The sequence below is a fragment of the Notamacropus eugenii genome, chromosome 5, assembly GCF_028372415.1.
Source record: "Notamacropus eugenii isolate mMacEug1 chromosome 5, mMacEug1.pri_v2, whole genome shotgun sequence".
Classification (NCBI taxonomy): Eukaryota; Metazoa; Chordata; class Mammalia; order Diprotodontia; family Macropodidae; genus Notamacropus; species Notamacropus eugenii.
Window position 1 is genome coordinate 270136009 of NC_092876.1, and position 19637 is coordinate 270155645.

General features: G+C 37.2%; 1 protein-coding gene across 1 annotated transcript in view; it reads right to left on the minus strand.

The window, feature by feature from the left end:
* The window catches only part of SATB2 (SATB homeobox 2), a 221504-nt gene that overhangs the window by 59763 nt on the left and 142104 nt on the right, over positions 1-19637 (minus strand). The window contains exons 8-9 of the mRNA XM_072612809.1: positions 15920-16132; positions 10095-10250 (exon numbers count right to left, since the gene is read on the minus strand). Coding sequence (XP_072468910.1) covers positions 10095-10250; positions 15920-16132 — 369 coding nt within the window. The remainder of the gene's footprint in view (positions 1-10094; positions 10251-15919; positions 16133-19637) is intronic.

Below are 19637 nucleotides of genomic sequence, written 5' to 3' on the forward strand. Positions count from 1 at the left end.
TTGTCTTTCCAGCTCAGAACATTGTGCCTGACACATATCAAGCACTTAAAAAAATGCTTGTTGATTTGTTCAATCTGATAGCTTTTTCTCAGTACTCGTACACCAGGATATCTCTGCAGTTTCTGACATTATCAACAGCTCCCTCCTCCTGGATACTCTTGTTTTTCTGCTTTCTTGACAGTACTTTTAGTATCTGTCAAACTACTCTCCAGTTCCTTTTGGTGAATCATAATCTATTCCCCATGTACTAATAGTGGGTAGCCTTCTGTTCTATTCTCTTTTGTTGTTGTTTAGTTGTTTCAGTCATGTCCAGCTCTTTGTGACTCCATGTCAGGTTTTCTTGGTAAAGATAATGGAGTAGTTTGCCATTTCCTTCTCCAGCTTATGTTACAGATGAGAAAACTGAGGCAAATAGGGTTAAGTGACTTGCCCAGTGTCACACAGCTAGTGTCTGAGACCACATTTGAACTCATGATGATGAATCTTCCTGATTCCAAGCCTGGTGCTCTATCCACTGAACCACCCAACTGCCCCTATATTTTCTCTACACTGTCCCTGTTTTGGCAATATTATCGTGGGTTCAGTTATTATCTCCCTTCTGGATCCTTACCAGATCTCTATGTTGAGCTCCAATCTCTCTTGGGTTCTATTTCTGCATATCCAACTGTGAGTTGGACATCTTCTCTTGGATAATGCATCAGCATCTCAAATTTAATCTGTTCAAAGGTAGCTCAATATCCTCCCTACTAAACTTACTCTTTTCCACCATTCCCTGTTTCTAGTAAGAACACCACCATCATCCCAGTCATTTAGGTTCATGACTTTGGAATCATTTACAGACTTCCATAATATCATTTCCAACTAACTTTTCAGACTTATTTCATATCATTCCCCTTAGTGTATTCTATGTCTGAGCCAGACTAGTTCACTAGCTATTTTCTGAATCTGACATTGTATTTCTTACGTGTCTTTGCATAGATTGTCCCCCATGCCTATAATGCACTCCCTCCTCCTCTCTGCTTCTTAGAATCTCTAGTTTCTTTCAAGGCTTACCTCAGGTATCTTATCACATATAAAGCCTTAGTACTTAAGAGACTTACTAATGAATACAAGATAAAATATATACAAATAAATAGGAATGCCAAGAGAAGTGAGAAATTTTATGAGATGAACAAAGTGCTATCAGATTTTTAAAAGGAAGGCAGGATCATAGCTAACTGAGGTGAACTGAAGGCTTTCTATAAGAAGTGGAACTTGAACAAGTCCTTGAGATACAGGTGGTATTTCAACTTGGTAAAAAGTTAGGGAACAGTATTCTAGCTATATAAAGTAGCATAAGCAAAGTCATAGAGGAGGAAAGGTATATAATCCATTTCAGCTGTTGCATAGGGAAGTAGCATGACATTAGGTTGGAAAGGAAGTCTGGAGATAGAGTGTATAGAAGCTTAAATGCAAATTAAGGAGTATTCTAATGTGAATTCTAATGGGAAACCAATACCAGGTTTTGAGCAAGAGAGAGATGAGGACAGAGCTATGTATTGAGGCAGTTTGTTTGGCATCAGGTAACAAGGTGAATTGGGCAGCTAGGAAGCACTGTGCACACAGCCCTGGGCCTGGAGTCAGGAAGATCTGCATTTCAATGCCATCTCAGATACTTACTACTTGTGTGACACTAGACAAGTTATTTAACCCTGTTTACCTCGGTTTCCTCATCTGTAAAATGAGGAGAAGGAAATGACAAACCACTCCAGTATCTTTGCTGGTCACAAAGAGTCAAACGGAAGTGAAACAACTGAATGACAAAAAGATGAATTAGAGAGGGGTAGAAATAGAGGGAACCAGCTAGGGGGCTACTGAGCTACTGTGAGTGAAGAGTAAAGGCCTGAGTTAGGGTTGAATCAATGGGACTGAAAGGAAGAGGATAAGATTAGGAAAGATTATGGAAAAGGAAACATGGATCTTAGCTGGTTACGGGGAGAAGAATCACAGATGAATGAGAAATTTTGAACACAGATGACTACTACAAGGCTGAATTTGACACTAAAAGCAATAAGAAAGTCCTAAGAAAGAGATGTGGGAGACATTCATATAGAGATAAAAGTGGATGAGTGAACCTGGAGGGGTGCATGAGATTGCTAAGGGTAAGAGTATATATGGAGAGAGACAGACGGAGAACCATAAGGTGACACACAAGAGACAGAGAGACAGAGGACAGACTGGAGAGTCCCAAATGAAGAAACTGTGCAGCTACAGAATCTGAGTATTAGAAGGAGCTTTAGTGGCCATCTAGTACAATTTAGATATGAAAGGAATCCCCACTGTAACATACTCAACAAATGGCTGTCTAGTATCTGCTTGAAGACCTCTAAAGAAGGAGAACCCCCCACCTCTCAAGACAATCCATTGCTTTATTGAAGATCTTTAACTGCCAAAAAGTTTTTTGTGGACATAAAATCTAAATTTACCTCTTTGCAACTTGATTGCAAAAGTTCCTTGATCAAAAAGAAATAAAGATGCATTGTTCACTAGCTGTCCTCTATACCTGGAATGCTCTTCTTTGCCTCTGCCTCTTAGCTGCTGTGGCTTTCTTCAAGACTCAGCTTAAATTCCACCTTCTGCAAAAAGTCTTTCCCTGCCTCCTTCAATCAATGTCAGTGCCTTCCCTCTGACAATACCTCCTTTACCTTATATATACATTGTAGGTATGTAGCTGTTTGTACTTGGTTCCCCTCACCACCACCACCATAAGTTCCTTGAGGGTGGGGACTATTTCTGTCTTTCTTTGCATCCCTAGAGCTTAGCACAGTGGATGAAACATAGTAGGACTTAATACAGACTTGTTGACTTGACTTGATAGATATTCCACTTGGAGAAATGTGGACTTGTCTTAGAAATGCGTATTCTAAAGTTTCTATGTGGCATTAGAAAATAGTATAAGTAGTAGTGGACTTGGAAGACCTGGGCTGTAGTCTACTCCAGCACTGTATAGTTGTGTGTCAGCAACCCAAACCTCAGTTTCCTTATCTGTCATTAAAAAAATAGAATTATACTACTTCTACTAACTACCTCCCAGGGTTGTTGTAAGGGAAGTATTTTGTCAACCTCAAATGCTTCTGTATTCTAAGATTCCTTGGTGAGGGGTTTCTCTGACTTGTTAGGACCTGGCAGGAACCTTCTATTACCTTGAAAAAGCCTTTGAAAACCAAATGTGAACTCCAGACTATGATGAGGCTCTAACCAAGGCACACCTTAAAATACAACATAAATGTGAATTGTTACTATCATGCCATCTTTATTTCTTTTTAAGTAAAGAACATATATAGAATTTTAAATTTGTTTGTGGTCTGGACCTTTGATTTTTGACGATGTGAGGAACTCCCAGGAAAGGAAATTCTCTGATTCAGATCAGCAATTCTTCTTTAATATAAGAAAGTAGAAAAGTTTCTGAGGCACACAGAGATTAAGAAACTTCTCCTAGTCACACAAGGAGCACAAACCAGAAGCAGGACTTGAATCCACATCTTTGTGATTCCAAGCCCAGTTTTCTGTTCAATATTCCCTGCTGCTTCTCTCACAAAGTACTGTGGATAATAGAAGGGTATGAGATAAATGTTCAGCATTAGAAGTCAAGTGGTGCAACTGACAGAGTGGTGGACTTGGGATCTGGAAGACAAGTTCAAACCTTATCTCAGTTACTTATAATATCTGTGAAACCCTGAGTAAGTCTCTTGCACACTCTTGATCTCAGTTTCCTTATCTTTAAAATGGAAGTAATAACACCCATATCACAAGGTTGTTGCAAGGATCAAATGAGATAATATAGGTAAAGTAATTTGTAAATTTTAAAGTGTTAACACATACGTGTGTGTGTATATATACATATACATACATATGTGCTAGCTATTATTATAGTCAACAAGCTAAGAATAGAATATTGACACCCTCCAAAAGAACTCTTTTTACTATTTTATATTCTTACTAAATGAAAAACTTATGATCTGAAGTCCTAAATATGATACTTTCCCAAATGATAGCAACTCTATAGAAATTCAGTCAGTCGAGGATAGAAACTAATTAGGGATGTTGCTCCCTCTAAAAATGATCCCAAGTGGATACTTTTTTTTAAACCAGGTCTTTGCTACTTTTTTATACTTTGCTACTTTTAAATACTCTAATACTTTTTATATTTGATACTTTGAAATACTTTGATACTTTTTTAATACTTTGATACTTTAAAAAAACAGGCCTCTGCCAACGGAACTTAGCATCTTAGAGAGATGCCTAGAGCAACGAGCCCGCCAGTGTATGCCAAAGGTGGGACTGAAACTCTCATGTTTCTGCTTCTGAGGCCAACCCTCTAACCAAAACCATTGTTATTAGTTTTTCATTACACTCACTACACCAGGAAAAGAGCATAACAAGAGCTGACATTTATATGTTTAGGCTTGAAGGTTTATGAAGTATTTTACATACTTTATCCCTTTTAACTTTACCTATAATCCTGTAAGGTACAAACAATATTATCCTCATTTTTCCAGATAAGAAAATTATACTCAGAGAAGCTAAGTGATTTGTCTCAGTTCTATAAACTCTGTCTCCTCTAATTCCATGTGTAGCCTTCTTTGGATTATACCACATTTCCTCAGGAAAAAATCTATGAGCCATTTGCCATGTTACAAGGTCCATGGTAATGTGCCACCAAGGTACCTAAGGAGGGTTAATCTGGCCCAGACTGAAAACAAGGTCAATGCTTCTGTGCTGATCAGTTACGGGACTGGGACCATGAGTGGCCCCTGTACTTCTAGCTTGGCTGAGGTAGATACACCAGACTTTAAAAGAGGAGGGAAAGATTTTAACTATTGTTTTTATTAAACTAAAACAATGAAGACCTGCATATTTTAAATGGCTTATACTGCCAAGCAATTTAGACAAAACTCACAGCCTAGAATCTTAAAGAAATGGTTTCATAAAAGCAAAAATAGTAATAAAAATTAAAACTTATCCAAACTTCTAGCACTAAATATTTCTTCAGATCACTGACAGATGTGATACATTAACTGAGTTACACAAAGTGCAGTCACTGAAAATGTCATCTTAGTTTATGAAGAATGGTAATATATAAGTACAAGACAAATCAGTGGACCTGGAGGGATCAAAGAAAGCTTCATAGAAGAGGTGACATTTAAATGGCCTTGAAGGTTGAGAGTTTTTCAGACTCTCTACAAAGACAGAGTAATAATGGGCTTAACTAAAATGTTTGATAGGACTTTATAATTTGGTATATTTTTAATTTCAAAGTGACTTAATTACATCAGCTGTTCATTCTGTAACACTCCATGATTCAGTGGTATTAATATGTGGTATCAAATTCCCCTTTTTTGTATCCAGTGCTTCGCAATGACTTCGTACTACAGACTTGACAGACGTTACTGGGAGGCACATAGTATAATTGAGTGAGTGACATACTTGGAGTCAAAGAGAATTGGGTTCAAATCCCACTTCAGACACTTCAGAACTCTGTGACTCTGGACAAGCCCCTTAATGTATCTGTGCCTCAGTTTTCTTATTTTTGAAATGAAAGAATGAAATTTAATAGTATATAAGATTCTTTCCAGTTTAAGTCTAAGATCCTATAAAGAAGACTCACAAAAATAGATGTGAACAAGACCCTCAGTCTTCAGGGGACAAGGCATGTTGCCTTCAAGAACTGAAATTCCAGTGAATGTTATACTGGACCATACTGGTAATAATGGAGAGTGAGGAATCTTTCTCTTCATTTTATCTTTTTGTCATCTGAGTGAAAGAGGGATGGGGATTAAATGAACTGGAGAAGGTAGACAAGACTAGCCTAGGCTGAAGAGACTAGGCTAAACTGAATAAAGCTGAAATCTGAAGTTTCTTCCAAATGTCCCAATGCGTTTACCTGTCAGTGATTCTCAGTGCTCTACCAATTGTCAACTGAGCACTAGCCAAAATTACCAAGAAGGTCAAACATTGATTTTATATCTGTCTCTTACCCATCTCCCTATCCTCCAAGGTAATCTCTAGCTGCTGAGAGCCTCCACTCCAAAAAGATATTTCCTACAAATTTCTCCTCCCTCTGCTCTGACCTCAAACCAACATTCCTATTTCCTCACTAATCTAGGAAATGATCCTCTTCGCCTGATAAAAACAATTCACATTTTAATAAATTAAAGCTTATTCTCATTTTAAAGCAGATGTCTTCTGGGGGCATTTGCATTTTAAAAGAGAAATTTGTTAATCCCAAAGGATTTCTAATTACTGGATAAGGAGTGAAAATCTTTTTTGAGGGAGAAGGGGGCTAAGAGGAGAAATCTCAGGTATTGCTTGCCCAACCAAACTCAGTCCATCCTTGCAACTCCTACCAGTGACCCTCCCTACTCCACTTTCCTAATCTCCTGCATATTAAAATATTATTTGTCATTTTTTTTCCAGGGGAAAGAAGGCATCTGACTTTGATAGTGAGTTGCCTAGCCCTGTTTCTCTAAATGCGTATGTCTCTTCCCTTGGGAGCATCCAAAATGTAGAAAAGAGCACTCTCCTTCTGGTCCCAAAACTGAAAGATAGACACACTGGAAATCAGTGTGAGAGTCTTATTTCCATAGCCAAGAACTTTAAGTAGGGGTTACTATAGGACGGAGTAATGGAATTATAAGATTCAAAGATAGATAGATAGATGGGACCTAAGAATTCGCCTAGTGTAAGTATTTGATAAATGAGTAACTGAAGGGTGAAAGATTAAGTGACTTCTCCAAAGTCATAAAGATAGTAATAGAACCAAGGTATTCTCATTCCTAATTTGGGGCTCTTGCCATCACCCTCTGGTAGCCCCAATTTTTCTTCATGATGTTTAGGTACTACTTTCAACAAACAATAAAGATTTACTGGCTGTAGGATTATCCCTGTAGTCACACACCATCCATCCTTCCACTTCTCCCCTTTCCAACCAACCCTGCACTTCCTGAACCTGTGTATAAATGGTGATGTTGCATTGAGGGGCAACATGATTTGGCACAGTGAACTGATCATCTGAAACCGAGTCATGTACTTACAAATGCAGAGCTTCTCTGCCACTGGTTGTTGAGACAGGCCAGAGCCAACTCCTGAAAAGATGACACGGCCTATCTCATCTTCATTTATCGTCATATCCCTGGCTCATATCATTAACCGGAAAGAGCAGCAATAGAATGCAAACTCCTTGAAAGTGGGACAACACTTAACACCATGCATGGGATAAATGATGAGAATCAAATAAGAACATATATAAAGTGCTTTGCAAACCTTAAAATTCCATAGTGATGCTAGTTACTATTATTATATGCTTACTGAGTTTTACGTAAACTCAGGACAAACTAGTTGAGACCATTTAAGTTACCCTATATAATGGCCTGATTGTGTACTAGCAGGCACTCAAAATGTTGTTTAGTAGTGATCAAATGCAAGCAAAAGACATTAAGTCAGAGAATGTATTGTGCAAGGTATAAATTCCTTTAATGAATTGTGTGTTTGGGTTTTTACCAAACTCATTTAGAAAAAGCTCAAGGCTTTATGAATAAGTAATAAAATATGAAAGGGCAGCTAGGTGGCACAGTGGATAGAGTGCTGGGTCTGGAGTCAGGAAGACTCAATTTTGTGAGTTCAAATCTGGCCTCAGACACTTACTAGCTGTGTGACCCTGAGCAAGTCATTTAACCATTTGCCTTAGTTTCCTCAGTTATAAAATAGCCAGAGAAGTGACTGGCAAACCACTCCAGTATCTTTGCCAAGAAAACCCCAAATGGGATTGTAAGGACTCAAATGTGACTGAAAATGAACAACAAAAATAAAATGTCAGAGTAAACAATTTTCATCAAACTGTCAACATAAATAGGGAACATTTTGCAAAGTATTGTCTTGTTTAAAAAAAGTTTGGCCACTTACCATCTTTAGAACTTGTTGCTAGGACTCCAATTCCTAAATGAGAACTTTAAAAGGTGCCCCCATTAAAAAAATGTATCTCCATACCTCTTTACTTTAATGTAGCTTTCTTTCATTTGGACTCAGAGTAAAATCTAGAAACTGTCTTTTTCTCCCAAATTCTGGGAAAATTGCTACCTTAATTCTTAATGGAAAATAGCAATTAGTGGCAAAGCTAAGATTTCACTAATTGGCAGACACCAGAATCACTGAGCTATCAAAATTATTTTGGGTAGTTTCGTGACTCCTTATTTCCAGGGCTCAGAGCATAAAATCCACAGGAAGATTGTTGACATTCTAAGTAAGCTTCACAGACTGTGGTCCTCAGTTATTCTTGAAGGTTCTTTACCAAAGTATGCATTTGGAGAACTATGTAAAATGCTGATATTTACATGAAGTGGAGAATAAGGCACACGTTTGCAAAATCAATTGTGTAGCTTTTATCCACACTGCACATTGACCACATATGTCATTTATTACATAGTGGAAAACCATTAAACGCACAGTAGTTTTGCCAAGTGGCATTATGCATTTAACAGCTTTATTCATTTAGCAGCCCCAACTCTCATTATAGTTTGCCATGTGGTACTTGGGATTTTATGCATTTAACTACTTAAGAGGTTTGGATAGCATTTTCTTTTTATGTATTCCATAATATTTCTGGACTCCATGCTTTGTAAGTTATAATTCATGGATTTCAATGATAAGAATAAACATTTTAAGAGAACACTAACTAGAATGTAGAGTTAGAACAATCAAGTTCCATTTTTTTAATGAATACCACTGATATTTTTCCCTAGATTGTACCAGAAAACTAAATCACATCATATTACTCTCAGAACAATGTGAGAAAGCTTATCCTCTAAGTATATATTGTTATTTGTAATGTCTTATTTCAATTTCTTTCAATTTTGTGTTTCTGTGCTTTTATTAAAAACTGAATTATCTTCTTTTTTTCTTGATTCAAAAATATATTCAATAAGCTGTCTTTCTGTTCAACTAAAGACATGGTAGATGACAAACTTCAAGCCACTACTGAATAAACAGAAGAATGGAGAGGTCTGTTATTCATTCAAGGTCAGAGAGATAGTCAGAGCCAAGAATCTAAGTACAAAGAGAATACTGACTCAGGCATATGCTTTCACCAAATTGTGTTTACTCCAAGATATATCTTTCAGAAGTGTCCCCATCATAAGCAAATATGGGCTTAAATATACTGGTCCTGGGACAGGTCAGAAGCTACCCCTTTAAACAAGTTTAGACAGATAATATCCTATCAACTAGAGCTGCTTCAAAAGTTAAAAAAAAAACCAAAACCTAAGCAGCTGTCTACCCTTTTCCCCAGAGTACCACTTTCACCACATTTCCCATACTCTGAAAAATGTTACTGGATAAGCTAGTTCTTTTCCCTTTAAGGATTTTAACACTTACTCTGGACTCCCCCATGTATGTTTTCTGCATGAAAAAAACTACACATAAAAGAAACACCTGACATCCCAAGGTGTCTCTAGGGCTTGTGAGAAGTGGTTATTATAACAAAGTAAGTCTATCCCCTGCTGGGAATAAGAAAGGAGGGGATGTTACCTGGCTATAACCTTGTAAGTATGCTGTTTTGCTCATTCAAGATTTAGCATGAAGAAGAGCAAATCTGAGAATTTGGAAAGGAGGAAAATGTAGGGCTGATTTTTGTCATATACATGCATATACGTATACATGACAAAAGGCATATGTACATATACATAGGCATGCATATAGATGTATGACAAAAAGGATGTGTATACACATGTGTATACATGTAGATGTGAAAAAAGGTAGCCCCACATTCTCCATTATATATTATACATGTATAATAAAAGTTTATATATATAAATAATACACACATAAATGTAGATATAATATTTAAATCTGGATTATAAATTGCACTCTGTTTATCCCCTGTTGAAAGTAAAAGCAAACCATAACATAAGCCATGCTGAAGACAAAAGGTGTAACATGACAGATTCCCTAGGGATTATTATTGTTATTATTATTATAGGAACAGATGTATTTTTATTGGTGGGAGGAGGAAAAAGGTCTAATTCCAGCCCTAGCATTTGCTCTTTTAAAAAACCACTCACCTGACTTTTATTGGCAGCCACTTTGGCAAAGAGGGCCTGAGACACCTTGGCCCTTTTCATCTCCTGTTGGATCTCGTCATAAATGGCAGCTGTGATGTTGACGTTGGCGCCTTCCACCTTAATGGGGAGGTCTGTTGTCGGTGTCGAGGTTTTGGCCTACCAAGAGACCATGAAAATAATAATTAAAAAAGTGCTGCTTTCAGCCCAGCCATCTGTGCAGAAATTATCAAAGGATTTCAGTCAGCTGATGCCAAACTGCATTAGCTACAGAGGGACACTTCCTGTCCATTATTCTAATCAGGTTAATTGTGATTGGAAATAATTGCAGTGCATTCCTATAGGACGTTTAGGGCCCTGTCAACATTGTACTCTCCCTCTCACTCATTGTGTACTGAATGGATCACAGGTAAGACAGGTAGCCTGGGCACTAAACTAAACTATCAGCAATTATTAAAGTCTGATTGGAAAACTAAACCATAAAACACATTGAGTTACTCTTTTTCTTCCTAAAAATGACAAACCTTGAAGGAAGAACCAATTCTCCCATAAAAAATGAGTAAATGGGAAGAGGTCTCTAAATAATAAATTATTACTCAATTTAATGCACTCCCCTGAGTCTCTCTCATTCTTTATTAAAGCTATACGTATGTCATTTGAGTATGTATGGTTTCTCATCATTATCATCATTATGCTACCCAGACAGTCACCTAATTTCACCTAGGAAATCAGTGGAAATGAAACAAAATTTCATTTCATAAAAGCAGGCTTCAGAATGCCTTTGATATGCCTTTTTCATTTTCTTAAACTCATATTGAGATTTTATGTATTCTGTCGTGCTCGTTTTAATTGAATGATTTCCCATCAGCTTCAGAGGCAAATGAAGGACAATATAGAAGGTGTCTGTGCTCCTCAGGACTTGCATAACCCTAAAATGTTTCTATCAATTTGATCCACAAGGCTGCTACATGTTTTTGCTTCCCATTTCAGTAAAGGTCCTTTGCAGTAAGTCTTTGATGAGTAGTGACAACAGGCTGGGGGCTTTACAACCTTTAACTGTTGCCTTCTTAGAACCACTGTCAGTGGCTAGCATGTTGAGCAACAAATTATATTCAATGCCCTGGGTTAGTGAGAACTGATAACATATATCATCTAAACTTTGGTTTTCTTAGAGGAAGGAAGCCTACTCTCCATAGAATCCTCAATCCTCTTGGTGACTCCCTTACAAGAAAGAATATCTCATATTTTCTATCCACTATACTGCCCATTGATAATTATTCACTGACTTGAACTATACCTGTGTCTGGAAGGACATATGGTACAGAGCTATTTACAAATTTAGAGGAATATGTAAAGCACAAAAGATTTGGGGCAGGGAGGGGGCACTGGGAAATCCACCTGAGAATACCTACAATGGCTTCTCGAAGCTGACTGTAGCAATCTCCTTACATTATCAATGCCTTCCTTCCCTTACCTGAGATCTCTGTTAAACAATCATAAATTGATGCTGAACAAGTGGAAGGTAATTTAGATTAGAAAATAATAACTCCATCCATACCATCAATGGTCTAACTCACCACCTTTGTTTTAATAATAAACTAAATCTACTTCCTCAAATAATTTTTTTTTCAACAAGTCCATTTCCTTTTTCTCAACCTCCCTGTCAGCTCTGTGGTATAGCTCTGTGGAATAACATCTAGCACATCCAAAATGCCCCCTGGTAAAGCTTCAAGGACTGTTGACTTCTTTTCTGATTGAAAAGTCTATCTTCCTCCTTAGGGCAGACTCAAAAGATTTCTCCATCTCCTTCATAATGAGGAAAATCCCTACCCTTAAGCTCACAGGATCATGGCTGTAGAGATGGAAAGGATATTTCTGCAAATGTGACTCAAAATATGCTTTCACATGATGTTTAATAAGTGTTTGCTGAGAAAAGTTGCAGAAGGAACTAAAGAGATATCCAATGGAAATTGGTAGCTGTCAATGGAAGGGTTAATTAAGAGAAAGAAGGTAGTGAATGTTTCAGATTTATTTAGGAGGGGAGGTATTTATTTTTAAACTTATAATACTGTCATTTCTCTGACTGCACTTGGATACTATTCCAGAAAAAAAAAAAAACACAGGATAAGTAAAAAGAGGATATAATGTCAGGTGATCAAAGTCGCTGAGTGAGGGAGGGAGGGGAAATAAGGTGACTTCTCCAGACCATTTGTCATGACAAAAGCCAAGTTTTCATTCTATTCTGAATAGACAATGCCATAAGTATTTTGAAAGTATAATTATTCACCTTTTACTCAAACATTAAAAGGAACAAGAGACTGATCAAATAGTGTTTTGACTACATTCATAGAAGACTTTTAAGTAGTCAAAATTATTTTCAAAAGTGTTCAGAAACCACTGAAATTAAATTGGTCTCCAAAGGAAACATGTCTAGGAATTTTCTAACTAGAATTTTTGACTATGTGGAGGAAGTAAATAACTATTTCTACTTATGGAATTGCAGAACGTTTCATGCTTGAAAGATACTATGTCTTCAATAATGTTCCTCGAATACAATTCTGTTAGAAAGTTGCCATAAAGGATATAAGTACAAAACAATCAAACCAGCGATGTGGTTAACAAGTATTAATAAATATATGGAAAGTACTATAATAACTGAATGAAGAAAATGTGATTGAACTTTTTTGGAAAACACTGGCTTTGTTTTTAGTGAGTGAATAAATATTAGTGAATAAATGGAATAAAAATTAAGAACTCTTCCAATTAATAACTAGTGCAAAAATGCAAATGAATGCCAGGCAACACAACTCCAAAGCAATCAAGAAAGAGAATCTTTTGTTCCAATAGTCTTTTTTGTACATGAAAACCAAAAGTTAAAATTAACCAAAGTGCAGACATCCTGATATTAGCAATACTGAGAACCTTGCCTCATATTTTACAGGGAAAAAAAATTGAGGCCATTTGCTGTGAGCTTTCTCTTTTCTGCTCTTCCTCACTTTTCACTCAAATGCCTTTTGGAACTCTCCCTTCATCTCTCATGTGATAAAGTGAACTTGCTCCTTTGTCAAGGGTAATGCTCTGCTTGTTCAGGTAATCCCATTCTAACCCATTTTCAACAGATTGCCTCCTCTGCCATCCCTACTTGATCACTTATCTTCAATCTCACTCCATCTACTGGATCATTTCCTACTGTCTACGATATGCCCATGTCTGTCCTGGAAAAGCTCTCACTTGATCCTTCCATCCCTGCTGTCATCTCTTCTGCCCTTTATAGCTAAGCTCCTTAAAAAAGGTCATCTACATTAGGTGCCTCCACATTCTCTCCTCAAACTCTCTTCTTAACCCTTTATAATCTGACTTTTGACCTTATACCACCAAAACTGTTTTAATAATCTCTTAGCAGACAAATCAACAGTCTTTTCTTAATCCTCCTTCTCCTTGACCTCTCTGCAGTCTTTGACAGTGCTGATCATGCTCCCTATCCTGATACTCTCTCCTCTCTAAGTTTTCAGTACACCAGCTCTCCTGTTTTCCTCCAACCTATCTGACCTCTCTGTCTGGATCCTCCTTCAGATCACACCCTCTAACCTTAGGTGTCCCTTAGGGTTCTGTCCTGTATCCTCTTCTCTTTTCCCTCTATACCATTAGCTCCCATGGATTGAGTCTCAAATCTACCTTTCCTGCTCCAATTTCTTTGCTGTCCTCCAATCTCACATCTGCAATTGCCTTACAGAGATCTTGAACTGGATATGTAGCAAACATCTTAAACGCAATATGTCCAAAACAGAACTCATCATCTTTCCCTCTAAACCCTTCCTGCCTCCTACCCTCCCTATTACTGTAGAGGGCAACATCAGCTCCCCAGTCCCCCAGGTTCTCCACCTAGGAGTCATCCTGGATTCCTCAATGTTTCTCATCCTCCATATCCATATTGTTGCCAAGACCTGTCAATTTCACCTTTGCAACATTTCCCTTTCTCTCTTCTGACGCTGTCATCACTCTGGCACAGGCCCTCCTCACCTCACACCAGGATTATTGTAATAGACTGTGGGTGGAGCTGCCTGCCTCAAGTCTCTCCCCATTGCAATCCATTCTCCATCCAGCAACTAAAGTGATTTTCCTAAAACATAGATTGGATCATATCACCACCATCACCCCAGTAAACTCCAATGGCTCCTTATTATCTCCAGGAGCAAATATAAAATGATTTATTTGTCATTCAAAACTCTTCATAAACTAGTCCTTTCTTAACTTTCTACACCTTACTCCCTAATTCATACTCACACTCTTTTATCCAGTGACACTGCTCTCCTGGTTGTTCTACAAAGAAGACAATCCATCTGGAAAACTCTTCCTCCTCTGCTCTGACTACTGACCTCTATTAACTTCCTTTAAGACTCAACTAACATCTCAGTTTCTACAGGACACTTTCCCCAACCCATCTTAATTCTAGAGACTTTCTTCTGTTAATTATTTCCTATTTATCCTATATATAATTTGTATATGTGTATGTATGTGTGTACATATATGTATACACGTGTGTATACATATATATGTGTTATATATGTATTTGTTTGCATATTGTCTCCCTTCATTAGACTGTTAAGCTCCTTGAGACTGGAGACTGTTTTGGCTTCTTTATGTATCCCCAGAACTTAGTGCAGTACTTGGCACAGTACGCCCTTAATAAATATTGATTGATTGCTTGATTGATTGATTGACAGAACACAGCAAGCAGCAGTCTGGGTTCAAATCCCACTTCTGATAGTTACTAACTGTATGACCTTGGACAAATCATGAATTCCTGGAAGTTGAGTCTCATTATGTGTGAAATGAGAGTGCTAGTCTAGATGGTCCCTTATCTAGTTCTAAATAGTGGGATCCATAATATTTGTAGAGTACATTTTAACATATACTAAAATGCTGAGATGTAGATGTTACTGAACAACCTTAAGTATTTTTAATAAAACAAAACCCTGTCTGTGTTCAGATGATATTCTGTCAATAATCAGAGTATTAAAAATTTGAATCAGATTTAAAACTGAGTAAAAAGTCTTAGATATGGATACACATGTACATAAGAAACTTATAACTTATCTATGTTATAGACGTGGTACAAACCCTAAAACAAGATGGCCATGCCATGTGATTACTAAAAAAGTAGGAAATGGGAGGGAAAATGCTGCTAACTAGAACTGAGCTTCTCAGGTCTCTATTAGAACTTTTGGTTCAGACTTCTGCAATTGCCTTGATGTTGGTGAGCACATATGACTTCTAAAAGCAGGTTTCTGTGAGAAGGTTGTCAAGGAGAATAGTGTTTACAAATATATACTTTGGGTAGAATGATGAATGACTCACTGAAGCTTACAGAATCCTATAGATGGGCCAACCTAAGAAGGTAATCTCAAGTGATAACAAATAGTTACCTTCCTGCCTCACAAGACTCATTTTTTCTATACTTAGGGAAGATCATCATTAAATAGCACTGTGTAAAATTCCCAATTATTTTTGAGCTCCAACTATCTAGTATCCCTCCCTATTTTGCTTCCTCTTTCACAGCTATATCAGGGAAGAGCATGTATGACAGAGGTTGGAATAATGAAAACTGCCTTAACGAAAACTTCTAAAAGAAAGGAATTCTTACATCATCGCATAGTCTTTGTTGTTATGCACCTGTGTTTATCCAATCAAAATACTGATTTATTCAATGAATTATGGTTACGTATGGCTCATCGTATCCCCATATTTGGGGAGTGAAGTGTATCACTTGTGCCAAAAAATTGTCAAGTACGAAAGATAAAAAGAGGCTAATGGGACTACGATCTTACCTGGGGGGTTCTGGAGGAGCTTGGACTGCTGGAGGCTGAAGATACCATGCTCACATTGGGGTTCATACTCCTCTCTCTCTCATCCTGATAGATACGATCCCTCTCGACTTCAGGCAGATTGAGGAAATTTTGCATGGCCCTCAGATTTACCAACAGAGATTGGGAGGCTGTCCTAGGGTCTTCTTCCTTACGCAGAATCTCAGACAACAACCCCTGGTTCAAAATTAAAAAAAATAAAAATTAAAGAAGTTGCATGCGTGTATGTGTATGTATGTGTGTGTGTGTGTGTGTGTGTTTAATATGTTTGTTATAACCAGCTGGGCTGTGATGTCAGGAACCTCTATCTGATTCCTAAGGGTTCTCCAGTAGAGATATTTTGTGGGAATGTGTTTATCTTCTGGGGGCTGAGCTTTATTTTGGGACTGTTCTATTCTGACACTTTATCATCACTGTAATAATCATCTGTGTGCAGAGATGCCAGATAGCAAGGTAGGCGCTTGGGAAGAATTGTGAAACTGCAATTACCACCAGGTGCCTCCTACAAGTATTTCAGGAACTGTTAGAACTATCTCTGCTTGAAACTGGGAACACTTGGCAGTCCTGCTCAGCTTTACATATCTGCCAAGTTTGGTAAATTTAGTTCCGACATTTAAACGGCACAGGAGATTTACATCGATTAAAAAAAAAAAGTTTGGCTGAGTTTCTGTGTGACCGGCCACTGTTTTCTCGTGGATGTCACTTGTGGGTAAATTTGTGACAGAAAGCAAAATGTAAGACCTTCTAGAAAAAGCAAAAAAAATGTTAACCTTTCAATTGCTTCCATGAGTAAAGATAAGATAGTTAAATCTAAGGATAGCTAGTATCACTCAAAAAGCAGCAGGGAAACAACAATAAATCAGATCAAATATTTAGAGCTGGAAGAAATCTCAGAAGTTGTCTAGATTAACCCCTTTATTTTATATTTTATTTCCTTCATTTTCATGAAGAAAAAACTGAGGCTGAAAAAATTTTAATGACTTACCCAGGGTCACACAACCAGTAAGTAGAAAAATTGGAATATGAACCCAGGTCCTAGGACTGTAAATCTAATATTCCTTCCATATACTGGCATGTACCAAGTGCCACCAAACAGTCAAATATGCATTGTTTTGTGAATGTTACATTCTTTCCAAAATACTCGATCAAAGGTACAGGTTAAAATGAAATGTTATTGGTTTATACATGTACAGAAATAAGGGTAAATGCTATAGTTAAGATTCGCAGAGAAATTATGTAAAGCAAGTCTGGGTAATGAAAAACAGGCCTGAAGATGGGAGAGTCTCAAAGAATTGGAATCTAGGCTACTCCAAAAATCCACATGTTTGGAGTTTTTACTTGGAAAATTAACAAATGGAAGCATCACTGATGGTCAGCAGTTCCACTCAGATCACCTACATAGAGAATAATAAATAAAAGTGTGAAAAAAGCAAGCTAACACTGAAGTACCCTATCTAATGATTAATATATGAGTACGAATAGAAAAGAAAAGCAATAATGCAAAAATATGATACAAATAATAGGAATGCATAATAGAATTGAAAACACAAAATCACATGACTGTGATCTACAGGCAATATTCTATAAGATAATCTAAATTTGAGTAAAATATATATCCATGACATAAAATGAAACAACTGGTAGTTATGGGAATTCTGACATGAGTTACCACTGCTCAAAAATGGCAGGCAGGGAAGGAAGGGAAGGGAAGGGAAGGGAAGGGAAGGGAAGGGAAGGAAAGGAAAGAAGGGAAGGAAAGAAGGGAAGGAAGGAAGGAAGGAAGGAAGGAAGGAAGGAAGGAAGGAAGGAAGGAAGGAAGGAAGGAAGGAAGGAAATAAAGAAGGAAGGAAGGAAGGAAATGAAGAAGGAAGGAAGGAAGCAATGAATAATATCTTATTACACCTGATATGCTACCTATTATCTTTGTAACTTGGGTGGCAAGATACTTTGAGGTGTGTTAACTTGACTTGGAAGAGCTAGCATAACTGATTCTTAGTAAGAAAACCATTTATAAAATTTACTAGAGGTGGTCCTATTAAAAAGTGATTGAATATCTTTCAGTTGAGAATGTAACTGACGACAAAGGTCTTACTTTGGAGATAAGAATAAGAATTCAATGTACAATTTTGTGAAGCTTAAGAACATTTATAGAAGGCCATGTGTGCATGCACACATTTGTGAATATGCATGTAAAAATAGCCTGTAAGTGAATGGGTTCTGGGGAAATCCAGGCTTCTTTTCACACTCTTAGAAGCAGCAAGTGGCACTCCTGGCTCCCAGAAAAGCTTGTACTACATAACTTGTTTTTTCTTTCTAAAATCAGAAGTCAATTCTGCTTTAAGTTATATTGCCTCCAGAGTTCATCTCACTATAAACTTCTAGCATCATCAAAGATGAAAAGAAATTATCTAGTGTATTCTTAAAAGAACACTGTTATGGAAGGAATGTTTGAGTTAATGTGCTTTAGAAAATCTCAAGTTATTAAAACTTGGTTTCTCTGTGTCTCACAATAATTTTTGCAATAGAATATCTAGTTTTATTATTTAGTGGTAATAATCAACATACCTCAGACATATGTTAAAAGCTAAATTTCTTATGAGATGACTCTGGTTAAGTATAGCCAGGGCAAACTATGATGCACCTTTATGTCTTGTACAGAAGATGGACAGATTGTAAAAATGTTCTTTTCTGTTTTATGCTGGCAAACTGAGGCTCAAAATTATATCTTTATTACTACTTTTAACTAATTAAAAATCATGGACCTGTTATGGCAAACTATACTACATTCATAAGTGGTTGCATTCTGTATGACTTTTAAATATATCTGGCCTTCAAGTCACATATATTATTTGGTTTCTGACTTGCTGGAGAAGTTCATAAGAAAATAAATTTACATATATATGAAAATGAAGATACGGCTTCTATGACAATTAATGCTCAATCAGTAAAGGTTTTAAGGTGACAGAGAAACATTGATAGTTTAAAATGCTACTATTTCCTGTCTTACTCATCTAATTGAAGGTCTAATCACAAATATAATTGGATAGAGAGCAATACTATATAGTAGAAGGAATATTGAATCTGGAGACAAGAGGACCCAAGACTAACCTTTGAAACTACTCATCGCCTGTGTGAGCTTGGGAAAGTCACTTTACTTCTATGAGCTTTCGTTTCCTCACCTGTAAATGCCATTTGGATTTGAACTGGATGATTTTTAAGGTCCCCTTTCCAGCTCTATAAGTCATAGCTTCATAAGTCAGTTAACTATACATTTCGGAACATGGACATAAATGCACAAATGTAAATAAAAACATAAATACATTTAATTGAACCTTTGGCATAACGGCATTGTTTTCCCTACATACATTCAATAGTCTACGACTAAAGGCTGGTAAGAAAGTGATTTGCTATGCATGTGCAGGAACCCCTTTGCTTATTTTTATTTAGCTCTTTAAGCTCAGAAGGTGCAGGCAGATTTAACTGATGTTATCTAAATTTGGAGGGTAGCGAGGTGGCACGATGGAGAAAGTACCTGGAGGCAAGAAGACTCATCTTCCCGAGTTCAAATCTGGCCTCAGACACATACTAGCTGTGGGACCCTGAGCAACCCACTTAAAACTGTTTGCCTCTGTAAAATGAGCTGGAGAAAGAAATGGCACACCAATTCAGTATCTTTGCAAAG